The sequence below is a fragment of the Mercenaria mercenaria genome, chromosome 7 (genome assembly GCF_021730395.1).
Source record: "Mercenaria mercenaria strain notata chromosome 7, MADL_Memer_1, whole genome shotgun sequence".
Taxonomy (NCBI): Eukaryota; Metazoa; Mollusca; class Bivalvia; order Venerida; family Veneridae; genus Mercenaria; species Mercenaria mercenaria.
In genome coordinates, this window is record NC_069367.1 from 36,491,015 (window position 1) to 36,514,305 (window position 23,291).

The window sequence follows — 23,291 nt, forward strand, 5'->3', positions numbered from 1 at the left end:
TTAAGTTTGCTCAGCTTAAATGTTATTTGATGAATTTCTATACGCCCTTCTGAAAGACTGACGTATTATGGGAACGCACATGGGTGGGCGGCGTCTACAGACTTTGTCCAGAGAATTTCTTCTTCATGCATGGAGGGATTTTGATGTAACTTGGCACAAATGTTCACCATCATGAAACGGAGTGTCATGCGCAGAATCAAGTTCTAAGGTCAAGGTCACACTTATGGGGTCAAAGGTCAGATAAAGAATGACTTTGCCCGGAGCATTTCTTCTTCATGCTTGGAGGGATTTTGATTAACTTGGCACAAATGTTCACCACCATGAAATGGAGTGTCATGCACAAGAACCATGTCCCTATGCCTATGGTCAAGGCCACACTTGGAGGCCAAAGATCAGATACAAGAATGACTTTGTCCAGAGCATTTCTTCTTCATGCATGGAGGGATTTTGATGTAACTTGGCACAAATGTTCACCCCCATGAGACGATTTAAGAATCTGTGTACAGGGAAAATATAGGATCTTACTTGAGTGTCTTTTCTTACTGAATTCATTAAACAAGGTTAATAAAACGATGAAATTGGATTCTCTGACAAGCAGTCAACAAGTTTAATAAATCCACTGTGGAAAGATACAAGTGTAAGATTATTTTTATCACATTAGCTTTTTCTATAGAAGCATCAAAACTAATTTTCTTGTTTCTTTGTCTATTATATAGACAAAGTCAATTCCATCAGCGTCTTCGTACTTGAAACAACATCTTCATCAAAACGTTATTATACGGAGTATGACATAATGTTAATTCATTCACTCAGAGTCAAACTTGATAGAATCAGGTGAAAGTTCGTGCAAAAAAATTCATGAAAAGACAATATATGTACCTTAGAGGTGACAATTGAAAAATCTTCGGAGAAATAAGTGAATGCAGCATAAAAGCATTTTCTTTTTCATTATAATTTTACGAACTTCAATTACGTTCTCTTTCAGGTGTTCACCCCGGAATGTATGATTATGTATCTGAGAGTGTTCAACTTTTTGTGGAGAGCAAAGCGTATGGAGTACGTCCTGTCACTGATATGGAAAAATCAAATATTCAATGCCAAACTTCTGCAGACTATACCTGGTATGTTACTTTTCAAGTAAAATAACAGTAAACATGGAGTTCTAATAATGACATTTAATCCATTAAATCTTTAGTCTGCTGGCGGCAAGTGATTCTGCCTTTGCGACCAGTGCAGACCAAGATCAGCCTGCACATCCATGCAGGCTGATCATGGTCTGCACTGTTCGCTATTCAGTCAGTAAATTTTCAGTGAGCATCCCTTTGAATAGTAAGTGGTACTGCCCAAATTGAATGATAGACCAATCCATTCTAGAAATTTAGCAGGGTGAAGGTTGAAGTGCAGTTTTCAGTTATGGTCAGTTTCTAAATGCTGACTTAAGATTACACTGCATACAGCTTTCACAACAGGAAGATCTTCAGACTTCTCTGCATTTTACACTGTCACTTATTATGTAATGGAATGAAACACAAAGTACATGTAGACTTGATGAAATAATCTTGGAATTAAAGGGACATGCCTCCAAATTGACATTGAAAGTAGAATAAAGCAGTAGAAGTAGGATCTTGAAAATGATCAAAAAGGTATTGTTGAAATATATCTTTAATGTGTATGGTGTAAGGTGAGGCTGGATTCCTTTTGTTACTATCAATTTCCAGTAGTGTGACAAACACTTTCAAGAGTTTTCAACATATGATATAGACTTAAAGAGTGTAGTTGTAGATAAACATTCTTAATGTGCATGTAATCACTGAAAAAAGTATTCTGTTGCAATTGATAAAGAGGTTTCTAAAGTATGATTGCTTTAAATCTGAAGTCATGTAGCTTCATTGAGTTCAGTTATTTGAAGAATATGTCAAATATTACACATTTATAAGTGATTCTAGTAGACTTGTAGACTTTATCATTCTTAAAGGGAGCTCATTTTACCTTTATTATCTGCTTTAACAGAATTATCCAAGATATTACACCAGTGCCACATGTTGGGAAGTGAGATGGTTCACTTTATACAGCAGACACAGTATTACATCAGCTTTGAGGTACAATCTATAAATAGTAACAGTTTACCCTCAGCTTTCAGGTGCAATCTATAAATAGTAATTGCCTTACATCAGCTTTTGGTAAAATCTTTATTGTAATGGTTTCACATAATTTTGATGTTTGATGTAAAATCCATTTATTAGTAGTTTTATTACATCAGCTTTAAGGTGAAATCTTTAAATAGTAACAGTTTACCCTCAGCTTTGAGGTGCAATCTGTAAATAGTAATTGCCTTACATCAGCTTTTGGTAAAATCTTTATTGTAATGGTTTCACATAATTTTGATGTTTGATGTAAAATCCATTAATTAGTAGTTTTATTACATCAGCTATAAGGTGAAATCTTTAAATAGTAACAGTTTTACATATGCTTTGAGGTACAATGTGTAGATAGTAATTGTTTTACACCAATTTTGATATAAAATCTTTAAAATGTAATGGTATATCATCAGCTCAAGGTAAGATCTATAAATAGTAACTGACTCAGTTTTACAAAAGCAACTGTTACAGTAGGTACTTGATCGGCTTTATGAGACTAGAGACATATATCGCATTCAAGATAACATGTATTTCCATTAGGCAGGACTACAACAAGTTAAATAAGCTTTTACAGCAGACTATGATAAAACATGTTAAGCACTATCATCAAAAGAAATAAATGATCCGTTAGAAGAAAATAAGAATATTTCAGTCATAAAGGCATTGAAATTTGCAACAAAACATGCAGTTTACATAGATGCATAGAAAGAAAAATGTAAGTGTTGATATCAGCCTTTGGTTATTAATAAAAAGAGTTTTAAATCATGTTAAAGGCAGTTTGCTTCCGTACAAATGTAGTAGGGTAGAGTATAACGGTGTACTTATACTTCCTTGCTATTGAGTTAGCTTTTGTAGCGACGTGGTAGAGTAGTTGCCTTAGGTGTGAGAGGTCCTGGGTTCAATTCCCGGTTAGGCCTGAAGTATTTTCAGCCTGTTACATTTGGCGCCCAACGTAAATAACTCACGAGTAGATATGAATGGACACCTTGGAATGTCCCACAGAGGTTCAAACTCGTGGAATTTGAGAACAAATTCTAAAATGGAGGGGATGTATGTAGTAGGGTAGAGTATAAGGGTGCACTTATACTTCCTTGCTATTGAGCTAGCTTTTATAATGACGTGGTAGAGTGTGCTCCTAAGGTGTGAGAGGTCCCGGTTTGATTCCTGGTCAGGGCTGATGTATTTTCAGCCTGTTTCACAAATAGTTGCTTATGTAAGTGAATTAAAATTTGATAAACTTCTTCCATTTCAAAGTTTATGTTGAAGAATAGGGAACTGTATCTATAGTTCAATGACTCTTGCAGGACAGTTCAAACCTTCAGCCACAGTCAGTGTGGAGCAGCTGTCACATTTTTCCAGTACAATGTCTTTCCCATGCCATATACTGGAATTACCAATTATTTGTCTGGTTACAGGTGCTTGAATGTTCTTGGCATGAGTTGTTGAGTAAAGTACGTGAAGCGGAAGATTTAGACTGTGTTATAGCCGCCCACGAGACATTCCTCGATACAATCATCACAAGATGTCTGTTAGACGAGCAGTCTAGGGTATGAGCATGTTTATCATAGTTTTTGAAAAACAGGGTCAGGTTCATCATACGATATGAAAAATGGTTACAAAACACTTACGGATATATGAATAAAAAGTTCATACTTTTGACAGTGATGCAAGTTATATTTCTGTTACTGGTTTTGAATAGGAGCAGTTTTCCAGTTATTTATATTTTTGAATGTTATCTTACTTGAGCTTTTAACATTTTGCTTTATCTTTTCAAGCCTGCTCCTTATATAAAAGAGTTTTCCATCACTTTAAGTTCCGCTTCTGTCTTTATAAGTATAGGAGTGGAAAAATTCAGTTTTTTCAGTTTTCCTTTATTCTTCATTTATCTTGAGAAGAAATGAAGATGTAACGTTTTAGATGTAACGTTTTAACTGTTACGAGTTTTCCATCATTTTTGCAGAATGCATTTCTTTACATCTCATACATGCAATAATGTTTTACTACTTTCTATGCAATTTTAAAATGATTTTTCTTTCATATTGCAATATTTTATATTGAATGGAAAGATATGATTTTTGTTATCTATCATATGAGCTGCGCCATGAGAAAACCAACAATGTGCATTTGCGACCAGCATGGATCCAGACCAGCCTGCGCATCAGCGCATTCTGGTCGGGATCAGTGCTGTTCGCTAACGGTTTCTTTAACTGCAATAGACTTTGAAAGCAAACAGCATTGATCCTGACCAGACTGCGTGGATGCAAACACGCTGTGTTGGTTTTCTCATAGCGCATTTCATATTTATTTTACTCTATAACATGTATATTGTACTATACTCCTGAATATTTGTATGTAACAGTCGGAGACTGGAGAATATATAACATACCAGGTTTATAATCACTTGGTGATGGTCTGTGTGTGTGTTTGATGAGTGGGAATGATTTATATACATATATATATATCGCTCACTAACTAGCTACTCTGTATGGTTTAATGGATCCACTGAAAATTTTGTTTTATACAGTATTACGCTACTGTGAAATCATTAATATTTGTGGGTGATTAATTTTCATGGATTTCATGGTTGATTCAATCCACGAAATTTAATCCCAAAAAACAAGTAAAATTCCCATTTTATTTTATGTTCAAAAGTTGAAATCCACGAATTCATATCCCCACGAAATTGCCGTTTCGACCGAAACAATGAAATTTCATGCCCACGAAATTAAATGATTTTACAGTATTGGAAATTTAAACAGTTCACATTAGCATACTCAGTTTGAAATCTCATCTTCTTGGATATTGAAGCATTTTGAGCGTAGATGATATATGTAATTACCTTTGGCAAAGCAGATACTTTTTAAAGACAAGTTTTGAATTTCATTTTAAAGAAAATAAACATTATGTTTTAGGGCATGACCCCAGTAAGTGTATTTGAGAATGAGCCACACAATGAAAAAAAAATGTAACCCTGGTGCAATGATTCAGCTGCAAAATGAGCCGCACCATGAGAAAACCAACATAGTGCATTTGCAACTAGCATGGATCCAGACCAGCCTGCACATCCACGCAGGCTGGTCTGGATCCATACTGGTCGAAAATGCACTATGTTGGTTTTCTCATGGTGTGGCTCAAAATTTTCTTTGCTAATTGATACTGAAACAGTTTCGAAACAATAAAAGCATATAGTCAGTCTTCCAGCACCAGGGTGAACTACACGTCCAGTCACTTATTTACGTTTGCTATCACAGGCACAAAAATATCTGTTCAAAAATACATTCAGACCTGTGTTAAGCAGCCAGCCAAAGTGCAACACACTGTTGTTGTTTAAGACAAGTTGAAGTTAAAAGCGAATATCGGTAGCCAATTTGGAAGTAAGCAGACCAGCTGCTTAAGGCAAATGGCTGTTTAATACAGGTGGCCACTGGCAGGTTCAACTATATTAATACTTCACGTGTGTTGAATATGACTTTTAGCTCTACACTAGGGTTTTTGAGAATTTTGTTCACTAATATAATTTACATTCACTTATATGTGTTTATCTTTAATATGCTTGAACTTAACTCTTATCATGTTGAACATGATTGAGTCTGCCTTTGTGACCAGTGTAGGTCATGATCAGCCTGCAGATCTGTGCAGTCTGATCATGATCTGCACTGTTTGCCATTCAGTCAGTATCTTTTAGGTAAGAACCCCTTTTGACAGTTAATGGTATTGTCCAAATTGAAAGATGGACAAGTTCATTTTAGAAAATTAGCAGGCTAATATGCTTGAACTTTACTGTAACTGCAGGGTCCTTGTATGAATTGACCTTCTTTAAAACCAGAAAAACTTTGTTAGACTTGGTGCATTTAAGTAAAAGAAAACAGATTTAATGTCTTAACCTTTAATCACATGTGTGCAGGCTGATCATGGTCTGCACTGTTAGCTATTCAGTCAGTTTTCAGTTAACACCCCTTTGAATAATTAGTGGTACTGCCCAAATTGAATGATGGACCAGTCCATTTTAGAAATTTAGCACGGTTAGGGTTAAGAAGACTTTTATCTTATTGTTTGATCCACCTAATCTTTTGAATAAGAAGTTGTACTGCCCAAATTGAATGATCAATCCATTTTAGTAATTTAGCAGGGTAAAGGTTAAATCATCCTGGCTACCTTCACAAATAGTTTGGACTGTTCCTGAAGCACTGGTGATATAACTGTATGCTAATGTTGTTATAACATGTTCCTAACCAGATTTACCAGTATCTAGTTAATGTTAGTCAATAGTTGGTGTAATGTTATTATCCTATAATCATAGATAGATTTTGAATCTTGAAATAATATAGTTTTAACTGATTTTGCATGTTTTGTATAGAAATAGAAATTGAATTTGGAATGTTTTTTATTACTTCATTTTATACTGATAACTTGAGATGATGACAGTTTCATTTCGAGAGTTTGTCTGGTAAAATGTTTTTCTCTTCTGGGATAAGGCTTTTATTTAACCCTTATCATGCTGGACACAATTGATTCCGTGCAGTCTGATCATGATCTGCACTGTTTGCTTTTCAGTCTGAGTCAGTATCTTTTTGGTAAGCACCCCTTTTTAGCTCGACTATTCATAGAATAGTAGAGCTATTGGACTCGCCCATGCGTCGGCGTCCGCATCAGCGTCCGCGTCCCGATTTGGTTAAGTTTTTGTATGTAAGCTGGTATCTCAGCAACCACTTGTGGGAATGGATTGAAACTTCACACACTTATTCACTGTGATAAACTGACTTACATTGCACAGGTTCCATAACTCTGTTTTGCTTTTTTACAAAATTATGCCCCTTTTTTGACTTAGAAATTTTTTGTTAAGGTTTTGTATGTAAGCTGGAATCTCAGTAACCACTTGTGGGAATGGATTGAAACTTCACACACTTATTAACTGTGATAAACTGACTTACATTGCACAGGTTCCATAACTCTATTTTGCTTTTTTACAAAATTATGCCCCTTTTTCGACTTCGGAATTTTTTGGTTAAGGTTTTGTATGTAAGCTGGTATCTCAGTACTCACTAATGGGAATGGATTGAAACTTCACACACTTGTTCACTGTCATGATCTGACATGCACAAAGCAGGTCCCATAACTTTATTTTGCTTTTTTACGAAATTATGCCCCTTTTTCAACATAGAAATTTTTGGTTAAGTTTTTGTATGTAAGCTGGTATCTCAGTATCCACTAATGGGAAAAGATTGAAACTTCACACACTAGTTCACTGTCATGATATGACATGCAGTGCAAAGGGTCAATAACTCAACCTTGCATTTTACAAAATTATGCCCCTTTTTCAACTTAGGAGTTTTTGGCTTAAATTCTTATATGTAAGCTGGTATCTCAGTACCCACTAATGGGAATGGATTGAAACTTCATACACTTGTCCACTGTCATGAGCTGATAAGCACTATGCAGGTTCCATAACCCTATTTTACTGTTTTACTAAATTATGCCCCTTTTTCGACTTTCTTATTCATTCAAGCGACAAGGCTGTTAAATAGTCGAGCGTTGCTGTCCTCCGACAGCTCTTGTTACAGTTACTGGTACTGTCCAAACTGAAAGATGGACAAGTTCATTATAGAAATTTAGCAGGGTAAGGGTTAAGGATACACAGATGCTGTAATTAAGCATACATATTTTGAATAGAAACCTGGTAGAAAAAAAAAACATATCTTCAGATTCAGTACATATTTGAGCCACGCCATGAGAAAACCAACATAGTGGGTTTGCGACCAGCATGGATCCAGACCAGCCTGCGCATCCGTGCAGTCTGGTCAGGATCCATGCTGTTCACTTTTAAAGCCTATTGCAATTAGTGAAACCGTTAGCGAACAGCATGGATCCTGACCAGACTGCACTGATGTGCAGGCTGGTCTGGATCCATGCTGGTCGCAAACCCACTATATTAGTTTTCTCATGGCGCGGTTCATTTGTATAACTTAGGTAAACCATTCATAAGGATATTTTCGGAAAACCAGAATAGCAGTCATTGTGATGCACTGAATCTTTACAGTTATCACCACAACTACTTTACAATAATACAGTTATATGTACCTTGAACTTACAGTCTCAAGTTTTCAGTATGATGCTCTGAATGGAAACTGGGTAAATTGTTTTACTTTCATTTTATATACAGTCAAACCTGTTCACAAGACCACCTGGTTTTAAAGACCATTAGAATTGTTTCTGATTTAAAATTTGCAGTGTGTTGTAACTTGCCAATAAAGACCATCTGCAGATCAAGACCACAAGAGTGGACTTTATAGACAGGGTTGGCTTTATATATATTGATTATCGTTGCTGATGATACACATCAATGTAAAGAAACTCTGTGAAACAGCCTTTATAATCATGTATTGTTTGTTGTATGACAGGGTATCTTGACTCAGTTGCGGACCATATTTGACCTGATAATAGACTTTCAGCAGGCGCAGGATTCCTTCTATCAGATGGCACAGCAAGAATTGATGGCAAGGCAACATTTCATTAAGATGCAAAAACAAAGAACAAATCAGGTAAATTTCTCTGGTATTTTTCCACCTAGTCAAATGAGATCTCCTTTTTTTGTCTGATTGTATCCTTTACAGTGGGTCTTAAGTGGCTGAATAAATAAGGTCGCTGACTTGCAGTCACTTGCTCCAAAGAGATTCAAGTCAAAATGTGACTTTGGCTGTAGAATTCTTCATGTAAGCAAGCCATCAAACTTGCTTATAGAAGGTTAGTGGTTCTGCCCATATGCCCACTTAGCCCAATATTGCCCAGAGGGGTACCTGGGGTCTTCCTAGATGTGTAAGTGTAAAACAATCTGATGTATCATTATTCAGAAGTTTGAGCCTATTCTATGAATTGAAAGGTTTTGTTTCAGATTCCTAGGTGTAAAAAATGTTCTGCGTGACGATTTGTCAGAGGCAGTTCATCCTCTACCAAGTTGTAAGTTACTTGTGGAGAACATTGTAGTTGCTGGTACAGATTCCAGAAGCATGGGTTAAATTAACTGACCACTGTTGCTTCATTGAAATGCAATTGAAAAATGGTGTAAAACAAATGAAACAAACTTCTTTTTGAAATTATTTACATAGAATAAGGCTAATACATACAAGCCTTTGGATATCATCTTAGACTGCTTCCCGGAGTTTTACACACAAGGCTATTGTCAGATAAGACAGGTGTTTTTACAGCGGTCTAAAACTCTTCTATAATATTCATTTAGGGAGATTGGGGATTGACAGAAGAAATGGAAGAAGAAGAGAGGAAAAGACGAGTGGAATTTCTTAAAACCGTGATACCTTCAACACGAGCCAAGCTTGTTGTCTTAGCCCAGTCATACCAGGTACTGATACTGTAAAACCTTTTACCAGAGTGTGTATGTTGCAGTGATCGTTTAGTTAAATAGATACCTCACGGGAACAGGGCAAGGAAGAGCCTTAATATGACTATGACCTTATAAATTGTTACATATTTAACCGAAAGGAGTCGGGCAACTTATTTCATTAATATGGCTGTCAGACTGTGACCTGATAAATGGTTAAGTAGATAGGTCAATGGATGTCATCGATATGACTAATGACCTTTTAAATGGATAAATAGTTGTTGTCAGTCTATAGCCTTTTCTCTAGATACTTAAAGACTTAAGTGCAACTGCTGATATGTGAGATGAGACATGATAAAGAGTTTTGTATATACATATATGCAAATGTTGAACGAGTACGAATGTGTAGTATGGTACAGTCCCTAGCTCGCGGATTTTTCAAAGTACGCGCCTCCCCGCCATTGGACCCTAGCGCGGACAATTTCCTGAGCCGCGGAGATGCGCGTTTTTTCATGCATCTCCGCAATACATTTAACAGCGTCCGCCGCGACCAAATGCAATAAAATCGATTGCGGTTTCCCGATGAAGTGCCGGTGGTTCGCGGTGAATTGCGATGAATCGCCGCGATTTACAGGTAAATGCAGTGGCATGTTGTTATGTATACAGTTAATTTAAAATATCAACACTATGATGGGATAAGAAATGAAGAAATTAAACAATGTTTTATATTTTTGAATCATTTATTTCTTCTTACTTTTCTATTTCAGGTGTTATTTTCATTAACACATATAATTTAATAAATGCAAGGATTATATTTTTAAAACATCAGGGTTATGAAATTTAATATCATTATGTCTTTGAACTTGTATAATACATGTATATATATACATGTACTACTGTATAATTTGTTAATTCATTTAGACAAGATGAAAATAAATAGTATTTTGTATTTTGCAAGCATTTATATCTTCTAACTATTCTATTTCAAGTATAATTTCCATTAAATTCTATAACTTCATAAATGTAAAAAAGACTGTCATTGCTTTTAAAATTCCGGCGTTATGTAATTTCATTGAACTCGTATAATATAATTATCTAATTCATTTTAACAGATGATTTTGGTTTTGAATAATATTGCAACAGTATTTAATAAAACACTATTTATGTTGAAGTAAATGATGTTGATAGCTGAGTTGCGAAAATACATCACACATCGAAAATTCGATTTCATTCATCAACGTATTGTGGTCGATTATTGCCCTAAGTTCAATGATGCCCATTTGTTTTAATTCCGAGATATGAATTTAATTATAGTTGATTACTTATTTGAGTGTTTCATGTCATGTTCTAAATTTTCCACTGATCAGTTCGTTAACCAATAAAAATGTTACTAGTCAAGCATTAAGTACACGTGAAAATTAAAGACTTGAAAATAGTCATTGTTCAACATAGTTGTGATATTGTTTATAGAATTACGCTAGAATTAAAAAGTAACCTATAATGGCACTTCGTCAACGGACGAATTAAATTTCGAATTTTCTTGTAAAATACTTGTGTGACGACAAGAAACAGATCAGGAATTAAAGGACTTATTAGAACTAACGATGAGGTAATTGAAGATTTCACTTCGTTATCTTATATCTTATTATTTTCCAGGAGTTTTGAGCCGCGCCTTGAGAAAACCAACAAAGTAGCTTTGCGACCAGCGTGGATCCTGACCAGCCTGCGCATCCGCGCGGTCTGATCAGGATCTGTGTTGTTCGCTAACTGTTTCTCTTACTGCAGTATGTTATGAAAGCGAACAGCTTGGATCCTGTCTAGACTGCGCGGTCACAAAGCTACTATGTTGATTTTCTCTTGGCGCGGCTCAATTATATAGTGATTTTTTTTTTCAGATATTATCAGATTACGAGTTTAAAAATCATATATTTACAGCTTTCTATAATATTTTAGTGATCAAGTCTGCTACCTGTAAATAAGACGTTGAAGGTGTTACATAGTGAAATTAAAAAAAGTGTCGAAAATGATTTTATAATGTATATAAAGTATCTGCATTTAAAACGGAATTGACTTTCCACCCGATAATGTTCATGAAACATTTGCAATAATAATGATTGATTTAATAAAGACTAGAAATATATATCATGATAACAGATAAATTTTCCATGGATGCAAAATAAATATCATAAAAAATATTTTTAAGTCAGTGCTTTAAACTCCAACAGAAATATGTATGTTTTTATTATATAAACTAACTTTTTGTGAAATTAGAAAAAAACGATCCATCTATCCATTTTATTGGCTCCGAATTGCCACTAAATAAGGAGCGTTAAACTAAAATGAACTAAAGTGTATGCACTTTAACTTTAAAACATTTAAAATATATTAAAACTTTAAAAACACATTTATAACAACAATGTATTTACGTCCGATACCTTCCATTCACAGGTTTATTTTTAGATTACACGCCACGTCTACATGTCATATCGATAAATCTGTTACCCCACGTACTTTACTATTCGCATTATGGTTAACAATTTCGCTTTACTGCATGTTTTTAAATTGACGGCATTTTTTTATTATTTAAGATTTTTTAATTCTGTTTTTTGCCTTTTCTAGCCGAAAGTCCAAATTTAATATCCGCATCAATTTATTTACTTTTTAGCGGTAATTTTACTGAAAATCGGCCGTTTTTTTGTAATTTTGTTTAGTTTAATCTTTATTATCTTAATGAAAATGCCCTGACAATCTAGCTGTATCTATCTTTTAACGATGTGGCAAGTTTGAAGCAAATCAATTGAATAATAAAAGCTCCACACGCATTTCTTGTGTACGGGACACCTCAATTTCGCGGTATAATTCTTAGATAAAATTAACCTGTTTACCTGTTGCCTGCTTCCAGTTGCCTTTCGTCGTCTGCTTGTTTACTTTACTTCCTCACCACTGGATTTTCCTATGGTGACCTCTTTCTTATACCTATTACCCTGCTCTGTATGTTGTTTATGCCACCATAGGTCCCTAACATCTACAAATGCTGGCCTAACTTTACTTTAAATATTATTTACTGCCTGTGATTCCTACTGAATTTATTAAAGTTTTATTACCTTTGTTTCTATTCTATGTAAAATATGTAAAAATTGTGTAAAATTTGGTTAAAACTGTTAAAACTAGCTAACATTGGATAAAATAAGAGTCGGCCTTTGCCGAAAACGAAAACACAAAGAGTCTTATTTCTGATTTTTATTGTGCCTAAAGATTTAATAAAATTTTGTTATAAAATTATATTTAAAACTAATTTGGTGAAAACAGGTGACCATCCTTGCCGAAATGTAAAGTGGTTTACTTAGAAAGTACTTAAACAACGATTTCTTTATATATTTTATATAATATTCTATAAAATAATGCCTGATATAAAGTCTGTTGATAATAAATATCACATTGTGCAACTGCTTCTTTACAAAAATAGAAAATTTCAAGTGTCAAGTACGTGTATCATACAGTATATATGACTATACTTAAAATATTGATGACAATAAACAGTATGAAAAGTGACACTTCCTGCAAGTGTGAGACGGGTCAATTTTTGTTTCTCCAACCTCGGTACTCCACAATGGCATGAGACAGTTTTTTGTGAAATGCTATATATTACTTATATTTCTGATTTAATTTGCGAATGAATATAAACATTTATCCTCTACAGGAAATCATTAAATTTCAACTTAAAACTATAAAATTGCGACGCAAAGCCCTACGTTTAAATTTTAAATTCTATCCAAAAGGTAAGATAGGAATAAATTTTAATTTGTTAAATACTACAGATAAATTATTAAACTAATGGAATGATTACATATCAACATTAATTTTATTTATTTGTTCTTAAACCCTATTATTTGTCCATTTTAACAGAAAAAACTAATGCAATTATACATGTAACAACAGTAGAGAGTTTATATGTATTTAACCTACAAAATTTACCTAGATTTCGCGGTGATTGCCGGTGGTTCACCGCGATCCATCGCAATTCACCGCGACCCGCTGAGATTATTCCTCGTGACTCGCCGCGGGCATTTAGTGATACTTTTATTGCGGTGTATTATATAATCATCGCGATTTTTCGCCCTACCAACAGCCGTTCAATGTGAAAAAATCATCGCAATTTTCCACTCAAGGCAAATATTTATGCCGGTGGTAACGCGGAAACAGCAAAATCCGCGAGCCAGGGACTGTATCTGTGTGTCTGTGTTTATATAAAGATTGACACTTCTCCCATTGGGTTAGTAGATTCATTGTTGAATATGCACTCTCGTTTGTACTGCTAAGCGAACCACCGTAATTGGTCTTGTACATTGTGGTGCTGATAGGTTCATATAAATTCTTTCCACCTGATCTTTTTATGTTTTGTGTTGGGTTTAACGTCACATCGACATAATTATTGGTCATATAGCAATATCCCAACTTTTCGTCCTCTGGCCATTGTTTCAATACGGGCGGGCACAAGGGTAAAACCACTGACCTTCTGTAAGACGTCTAAATGGCTTCGTTACACGAAGATTTTATACACCCTTAGTGGTTTAAAAATAGCGACCTTAACTATACAGCCACTGACACCTCCCTTAAATCACGGAGGTCACATATAAGGAAAGTCAAATAATATATGCTAATTCGCACATCTCTATAAATTCATTATATCCTACTTTCATAGAAGAATTTAAAGATTCTCTTGTCCCAAGTAAAAATGATTAAAATGCCACTGTTGATTTGTGAGACATACTAGTAATACTCTAAGAGCAGAATTTGTCGCCAGGGTTTTATTTTCGTTATATTGTCAAGGTCCCTCACCTCGCGAATGTGAATCCTTAAGTGAATGTTAACCATTAGTAAAAAGAAACTCAGAAAAATCTCATCATAACACAAATCTTCCGCAACAAATCAAATCGGAACGGTCATTTTAAGTCGAATAAACAAAGCACATAAATTATACATTGTGTTGTCTGTTGTGTATGTTTTCTTGTTTGTTGTAAGCGTTTTTCCTCCTCCTCACTTCCCCTGTTGTCCCCTCCTTTCCCTTGCATTTACGCTACTTTTTGCATCCCCTCCCCCTTTACTTTAAGTACGTTTTCGTGGCTCCCCCTTGTTTTGGCAGCCGGAATCCTAAGACGGTACTTGATTGTTTTTTTCCTACTTGTGTGGGTGCGTTTGTATGCTTGTGAATCTATAACGGTGCTCTAACGTTTTCTTAATGTGTGGCTTTGAATTGTTTTTCTTATGTTATTCAGTTGATCGAAGTTGTGTTTTTATCTGGTACATGAGTGACCCCTGCGCTATTACACGATCCATTTGTATTTGACAGTTTCCAAACTGTCAAAATGCTTGATTTATCAAGAACTTATCGGAAAATTCAAAAGAACAAGCAGATGTTTCATAATCTTTGGATAAGCATTAATAAAATTCAAGAAATATCTTAAACCAGAAACATTACATTCATAAATACAAAATTAACTTATGTCCATATATGATACAACTGCCTCTATCCTGAATCGATTAATGCGCATACTAACATTTTGTATTACTATCCGAAACATATGCACACTATGATTTTGGTAGTTAAGATAATATTATTTTTTGTACATAAACAACAATGGCAGTGTTTTGAGTGGCGATCCCAAGGCAAATAAGCCCAAAAACCATTTAACTATCTAAATCGTACTGAAGAAGAACTTTAGTTTTTGTCGTTTACTATACCAAATTCAGATAAGCTTTAACATATCCTATCTGAAATCGAATGTAGCAAAACTAAATGTTGTCGTTGCCTATCCGAATTTTTAGATAAGCCCTAACAAATTAGCATAAAAAGAATCACGTTGACTAAAGTTAGATGTATTACAATGATACATGTTTAACTATCTTAATTTGGATAGAGAAAAATCTTGTAATGTTGTTACTATCGCGAATTCGATAAGCTCATTCAGTATAGGAAAATCAGGAAGTTGACATTGGCGAAATCTTATAAAGCCCACGGTATTGGGAAGAGCAGGCAAAATAAACGGTGTGACACATGATGAAACAAAACATATTTAATATATATTAATTTCATATGAGCTTTTATATTACGCAACAATATACATTTGTAATAATATTATTAAGTGTATCTACATGTTTCTGTCCTTATAACTGGCAAATGGTTAAACAAATTAAGCATAACGTTATTTCTTTTAGAGAAAATTATTTCAATATTCCCACATTGTCCGTGAAATAGATATTCACATTCTCTTTTCCAGTCTACCAGATCTTTTCCCCATCCTGTTTCATGTAGCAAAATATGAAGGTTTAATAACAACCAGAAAGTTAAAGTTATGCAACTATATGAAACGTATTTAATAATTGTATTACATAAAATAATGAATTTGCTACAAACAACGCTTATGTATGGAAAAATCTAAGGAAAATATGTGTTCTTGGATCTAAATAACATTAATTCATATTCAATAAAAGAAATTCAAACATACAGATAAATTAGCTGACAATAATAAATATTTTATTGTGTTATTGGAGGAATAAGCCACGCACATAACATGTAACTGCACTATATCCGTAATATTTTCATTTCTTTTAATTGCTACTGTTCTTTATTTCTATAAATAAATATGGAAACTATTAGTATTGCACAATCTATAAGAAACTAATATGAGTTTTATATGCAAACTATTTACATTCAAACAAGCTTATGTAATTTAAATTCTTATAAATCCATATTTTAGAAGATAATAACTGAATACCTTTTATTGTCTTCTCCCATAAATCCAAAAAACGTAGTATCACATGAAACAACCAATTATTGAGTTAAATCACTGGTTAATTCCGTCACATAGTTTGCAAACTGTACATCCCTAGATTAAACCCATTACTTGGCGAATCTATGCCATTCCTAGATAATAGCACAGTAGGCGGTTACTACAGAATGATTGACTGAACTGTTAATATGTAACCTGTAGATAACCTCAACACCTCATCAACATTCAGGGGGGGGGGGGGGGGGGGGGGGGGGGGGGGGGGGGGGGGGGGGGGGGGGGGGGGGGGGGGGGGGGGGGGGGGGGGGGGGGGGGGGGGGGGGGGGGGGGGGGGGGGGGGGGGGGGGGGGGGGGGGGGGGGGGGGGGGGGGGGGGGGGGGGGGGGGGGGGGGGGGGGGGGGGGGGGGGGGGGGGGGGGGGGGGGGGGGGGGGGGGGGGGGGGGGGGGGGGGGGGGGGGGGGGGGGGGGGGGGGGGGGGGGGGGGGGGGGGGGGGGGGGGGGGGGGGGGGGGGGGGGGGGGGGGGGGGGGGGGGGGGGGGGGGGGTTGGATGAGTTATTATGTGAGATGATTATTTTGTGTTTTTAGGGCCAGTAGTTTCTGTTTATAATACAAACATTGGTACTGATATTGCTATTAAGAGAATTGTACGACCAATAGCATATTTATCTACCTATTGGTATGCATCGCAATATTATGTTCTTATTACTAAATCTTAGCCTCAGTAGGTAAGAGCATTGTCTACGGATCGCGGTCGGAGTTCGATCCTCGGGCGGGGCGCATGTATCTCCGTGACTATTTGATAAACATACTATGTGACTGAAATCATTAGTCACCACCTCTGATTCATGTGGGGAAGTTGGTAGTTACTTGCGGAGAACAGGTTGAACTGGTACAGAATCCAGGAACACTGGTTAGGTTAACTGCCCGCCAGTTACATGACTGAAATACTGTTTGAAAAACGGCGTTAAACCTCAAAACAAACAAACATTATTACTAAATCCAAAGCTTTAAACACCAAGCTTGGTAATAAATATAAACATATCTTTTAGGCAACTTTAATGATAATAAACAATTGTATCTATAATGTAAAAAATTCCTACAGGAAAAAGAAGAGTGTGCAAGTTAACAGAATTTTAGATCTTATTGCTGTATATTGAGGAATACACCACAATAGAGTTTCAATAGCTGTATGTGATCGATTTCATAAGTCACTTAATCATTATATACACATTATAACATTCATATCTTTTAAACCTAAAATAACAACGCTGAAATGAATTTTCTCTTATGCTAGTGAAATTGTCTACATAATGCAGGTTAATATATAAAAAATTTGATTAACCATTGGTAATCAGTGCAGCATCTTGACCTATATCTATATGCAATAGCTTATACTGTACAATTATCTCTGATACAGATATAAGCATTACATGTACACTTCTATAACTAAAGCTAATCTTGAAGGTGAATATACACAAGCACGCACTGATACAGTACTTGGTAATTTGCGCAGCACAAGACTGGATAATAATGTGACTGCATGTAAGTAATATAGTAACAAAACACGGAGTCCTATATTTCTGACAGACATTTTTTCTGAAAAAAAAAAACAAAACCTTATATGCACTCAGACACACTAAGGCTAGATACTTGTCTCTTTGTTTTGAAGTATCATTAAATTACGTGATGAGGAGAGTTAGTGCGCACAATAAGTGTCGACGACAGACAGACAGACAGGAAGACCAGAAAAAAAAATCAGTATATACCCTTACTAATTGCGTTTTTAAGGGGCAGGGTATAAAAATGTGTAGATTGAAGAAAACATTAGTTGATGTCATTAATATATGAACGAAGATTTTTCTGTTAAAAATGTGGGGAGTTATGTTCCTTTTATTAAAACACACACAAGTCTCCAGTCTGTTTCTAAAGTGTTATTTGTGATTATCTCTTAAAACTTAGATTTCAAACAATAATGTTTCTTTAATTTACAAAGTTACTTAGTATAAAAACACAAAGTTACGCAGTGATTTCTTATTTGTTCACAAAGTCCAATGTTACCTATTAACACAAATATCATATATTATTTTTGAAAAATCGGGTGATAAAACCTTCTACGTATTTGGTTTAACAAAGATTCATGCATCGGGGGGGGGAGTTGCAAACAAACACAACAATACAATCAGATCTAAAACCTGGAAATCTTTTGGTGATTAAAACTAATCTCTATATCCATTAAATAAAGATCTTCAGATAAATACCATTGACCAACTCTTAAATGAGACTGGACACAAGTGCTATGAGGCAAACACAGATTAGCTCCTAGAGATGAAAATACCTTATTTACATTGTTTATGATTAAATTAATGAACTGAAGCCAGTCCTATATCCGATGTCCAATACCCTGTATAATTTCAACATCATTCCTCTGTAAAATATCTAAAATAGCTGGCGTTCGTCCTCCATGAAATTAAATGAAGTTCATCAAAAATAGGAAAAATGTAAAACATATCAGTCTAGTGGCTTGTACAGGCAAACACCTAAAGCTTTCATGACATGTAAGGTATGAATTAAAGAAAATGGAATTTCAAATCACAAACTAAAACAACAATAGAAATAATATTCAGACCTCACAATTGAAAGGATAATTATCAAAACCAACATGGTTTTCATGAAAATCCAAAACAGTATGTTCATTCTTGTTTTTACATGATTTTTTAACAGTATATATGTATGTAATAGAAAATTATTCATCATAATAAATACTTTTGGAATTATTATACCAGAGCAGTTGATAATAAACTTATAAATTAACATAATAGTTAAAGCTATTTGGAAGGTAAGATTACAAACATTAAATAAATAAATTACTAATCTTTAGTAAGGGAATGGTAACCAAAGTGGGAAACCTTACAGACACATCATTCCATTTATTAATCTGGGGGAAAACAACATTATTTATGTGTAGCATGTATACCTGCTCGCTTGTGTAATCACCTGGACGACAGCATACGGGGGAGTTTACATTTCCCGACAGAATTTATCGGAGGATTGCAATATTGTACATAAGTTAAAATCTAATAGACTCCATCGCTGTCATATCAAACATCTGCAAAAGTAAAGCTAAAAACATATTTTCTCTGAAAACGAATCACTGCATATGCGCTAGAAGGAGGAAGCTTTTGTCAGCTAAATTGCCCAAAATCTTATTCATCAAACTTACTGCCTTCAAATACATCAATGTCCATGCTAAAGAATTCATAATGTATAAATCAAGTCTAACTGTATTGAACGAAGCAGCTTTACAGCCTGTCGGATTTCTGTCTAAGGACATTTCTAAATCTATTTTTTTCAAACATGACCAGTCCCCTGCAATTCCACAATAAGAAGGCGCTCATTAAAGTACAAAATATCCATGATACTTCTTGATAAAAGTGAATCTCTGGATTATTAATTGCTTCGAAATATAAAGTGGTCTTTGTTTATCTTCGATTTTGACCCATACCCAGTTGACTCCAAGCTCTTTCAATAATTTCCAGTACTACTTAAGCGTTTGTTAATCTAGCGGTATTAAACTAATATTATTTGTAATACGCTTAAGTTACATTAAATTGTTTTCTGTCTTATAGTCCTTTCATTATAAATCCGACCTTGATCAATACGTTTTGACTAAGTTACTACTGACCTATTTCTGTCAAACTATATCAATCACAAAAAGATTTGTCTCTTTTAATGAACCTTCCTATCCATCAAACCATGTTTTATTTTAAAACTGTGGCGGAAGGTTTTACTAACTCCGATTTTATTAATACCTTTGTTAAAATGTGGTGCGCAACACTGTGCATAATTTTGAAAAATGTAAAAGAGTTGTACGAATGAAGATGGATTACTTTAGCGCAAAAAAGCCGTGTTAGTGCTTGGAACTGCCACGATTAATACTTGGTAGCTATCATGATAAATATTCAAAACTTTCCAGAAATGTTGTGCATTTTCCTGAAAACATTATTGTAATAAATTACTGTTTCAAATATTCTTTTTAATTTTTAGGAGAAACTTTAAGGGCTATTGAGAGAAGTCTTCAGGAAAGCACGAAATAACAAGATAATTGCTGAAAGTATCGAAATAGCTGTCTTGCTAAGAAAGGCAATAGAGGCACAAACACAAAAAAATCCAGATACTAAAGTAAATTATTGCATTGATATAGACTAATGAGATATCTATTAAGATAATTTCCGCTTTACAAGATAACTTCTAAAAGTATTGCACGGCTACTTAATAGACTAATCCTAACTATGATATATCCTTTTAATTTTTCAGATAGAATGTAGTGATCTGAGTCTAGATCCTATAGACCAGGTATCAAAATTTAATATGATAATTGAAACATCCAATTTCCTTAGTGTAATCTCTCAATGTATACTGATTTTCTCTCTTATGAGATAGATTTATACAAAAAAGGGGAATAATGTAGAAATAATATTTATTACTATCTAATGCTAGTGTAGCTACCTATCATCTCGTGCAAAAACGTGGCCACCATACTCAACAGTTATCAAATTTTATTAGTTCAACTCATGCCATTTAGATTTTAAAGGGTAACAATATTTTCAGAATGTTCAAGGCTCTATCGTACGGGACAGCACAAAAAATTTTTATGAACTATTTTACCTCCTGAAACCTAAAGACCAACCGAAGCTAATAATCACATAAAACGTAGTTTTAGGCATATACCGCGTTAAGTTGATTTTAAAACATCATTGTGCTAGCTATACATTTTGTTATTCAGTCAAATGTTTTACGGTGTTCGTTTGACTCAACATTATTTTTATTTATCAAAAGCCACATACCTCGAAAGTCGACACACGACACTACGACACTACGATGAGGAAAGTCGAAAGATGAAATTCAACACTACGATAGAGAATGTCGATAATCTTTCTCGTTTTCACTATCGTGTTTCATCTTTCCACTGATACGGGGGGGGAGGTCGAACTTTCGATATCCTAGTTTCGAATTTCAACATCTTAAGTGGCAGGGGCCATTTTCGCATTTGGCCCGGGTACGATTTTTTAATCAAAATAGACGTGCACTTAAAGGCATTTACATTCAACTGTTATTCCATGAATGTTTATAGACTGAGGATTCCTGCGTACGAGTAGTTATTGTGTAAAGTACATGTACTTGAATCGATTTTTTTCTCTATTGAAATAATAAAAGTGCAGACGGCCGGTCTAAAGTCTTACATAGGTAACGGATCAGACGAATGGGAAACAGTCATTCACCTTCCAGATTCCAGCAAAAATAGCGAAAAAGTAAACGGTTATGAACATGGGGGGGGGGACTTCTCCCACCATTTATTTTCGTCTGGCCACAGCTTTAGAAAAATATGCATGTGTTTTAGGTCAGTCATTTGCAGATAATACGGTACCAGGTCGCGCAAGGTGTGCATATGGGCCAGTTTATCTCAAAATTTAGTGTCCTGAGAAACCTCGTTTACTCGTTTTTTATAACAGAAGCAACAGAATCGGCGGCTGAAAATGTCATACAATGAGTGCTAAGTCTATGCATACATTCGCTCAACACTTGCCTTGAATTTATCAAAATTGATTTTTCATGATGTTCGCACTGGTATCAGCCCAGATATGTGGAATTTTCAAATTAACTATCCCTGCCACCATAAGTTTTTTCGATTCAAGTCCGAAAGTATGAGATAAAAATCGAAATTACGATGTGAATAACGCCACTACAATGATGAAAGTTGAAAGTTCGATTGTGAAATTGAATACCACGCATGATAAAAAAAACAAAAGCAGTTTGCAACATACACATATTTGTGATACAACCAGCTTAGGTCAATTAAAGCGAATGTTCTGGCAGACTGGCAGAATAGATGTTATATCTTCACCAGATTTCATCAAAAACATCACAATATAAATAAAACCTATATCAAATCCTGTTCTTCGATTCAGCAGTCAGTAGGAAAGTAGAAAATGAATAACCTAATTAAGTTAAAAATCTTAATACATTGTTTATTTAAAATACTTATCGGTTATATTATAAATAATAATAAGTGAATATAGTGTGTTTTTTTTTTAAGTTATCTGATTTCCCGTACAGATTAAAACAACATTTAGGCAAGCTCCGTAGCATAACTCCATATAACCGAAGGTATATATCTTACACTCCACTTATTATGGCTCTGTGTGATTGATGTAGAAAATCAAATCAAAACCCAACACTATCCGGGGGGGGGGGATGGGATATCTGTCATTTAATACCTAAATGACGAATTTGTAAACGACATTAAGAATAAATGGTTCTTTAACAGCATCATACATATTATTATCAAGAAAAGACAAATATTAACAGTTTGATAATGCATCATCAAAGGTGGGATCAAACCTTTATGAACACATTATTGCAAAAACATAATAAATGGATTTCATTTATTAAGTTATTAGCAATAACCCCATCCGAATAAAACATCAGAACTGTACGTGCTAGAAACCTCTTCTATTGACAATTTGAGTTCTTGATAATTTGCGCGTTAAGCCTTTCGTGCTCCGCTATTGAAATATTAAAACCGTACACGGGGGACATTCGGGCTATGAATATATTTTATTTTCAATAAATCTGTATATATGCTAAACATCAGAGAAAGGTATTATTTTCTATGTTATTTAGATGTCTACATACAGTTCACTCGTTAATGATACCATGACTTAACTTGCTATTTCATGTCATTTATGATATCACGAATTATTTTGTATATCGTAAAATGTCAATTAAAAGTCCTTCTAATGAAAATTAAGCTACAAACTTTGCTAGCGAACCACCCGTGAATAGCGACCACTCTGTCCGACAACGACCGGTCCTGGTGTCCCCCTGTACAAAAAATGCTCATAAAAAGGCCGTGAATATCGACCACCTGTCGACGCGCGAACCAGCGACCGGCCTAATTCATTCCCACAGTGCATTTTACCCCTAATAACGACCAATCTGTCCGTCCCGGGCATGAAAATATTTGAAAACCG

General features: G+C 35.0%; 1 protein-coding gene across 1 annotated transcript in view; it reads left to right on the plus strand.

Moving 5' to 3' along the window:
- LOC128558230 (gamma-tubulin complex component 3-like) overlaps nt 1–23,291 on the plus strand; it is a 93,161-nt gene that overhangs the window by 23,628 nt on the left and 46,242 nt on the right. The window contains exons 21-26 of the mRNA XM_053547108.1: nt 986–1,121; nt 2,011–2,099; nt 3,554–3,685; nt 4,498–4,527; nt 8,537–8,677; nt 9,373–9,492. Of these exons, the coding sequence (XP_053403083.1) occupies nt 986–1,121; nt 2,011–2,099; nt 3,554–3,685; nt 4,498–4,527; nt 8,537–8,677; nt 9,373–9,492 (648 nt within the window). The remainder of the gene's footprint in view (nt 1–985; nt 1,122–2,010; nt 2,100–3,553; nt 3,686–4,497; nt 4,528–8,536; nt 8,678–9,372; nt 9,493–23,291) is intronic.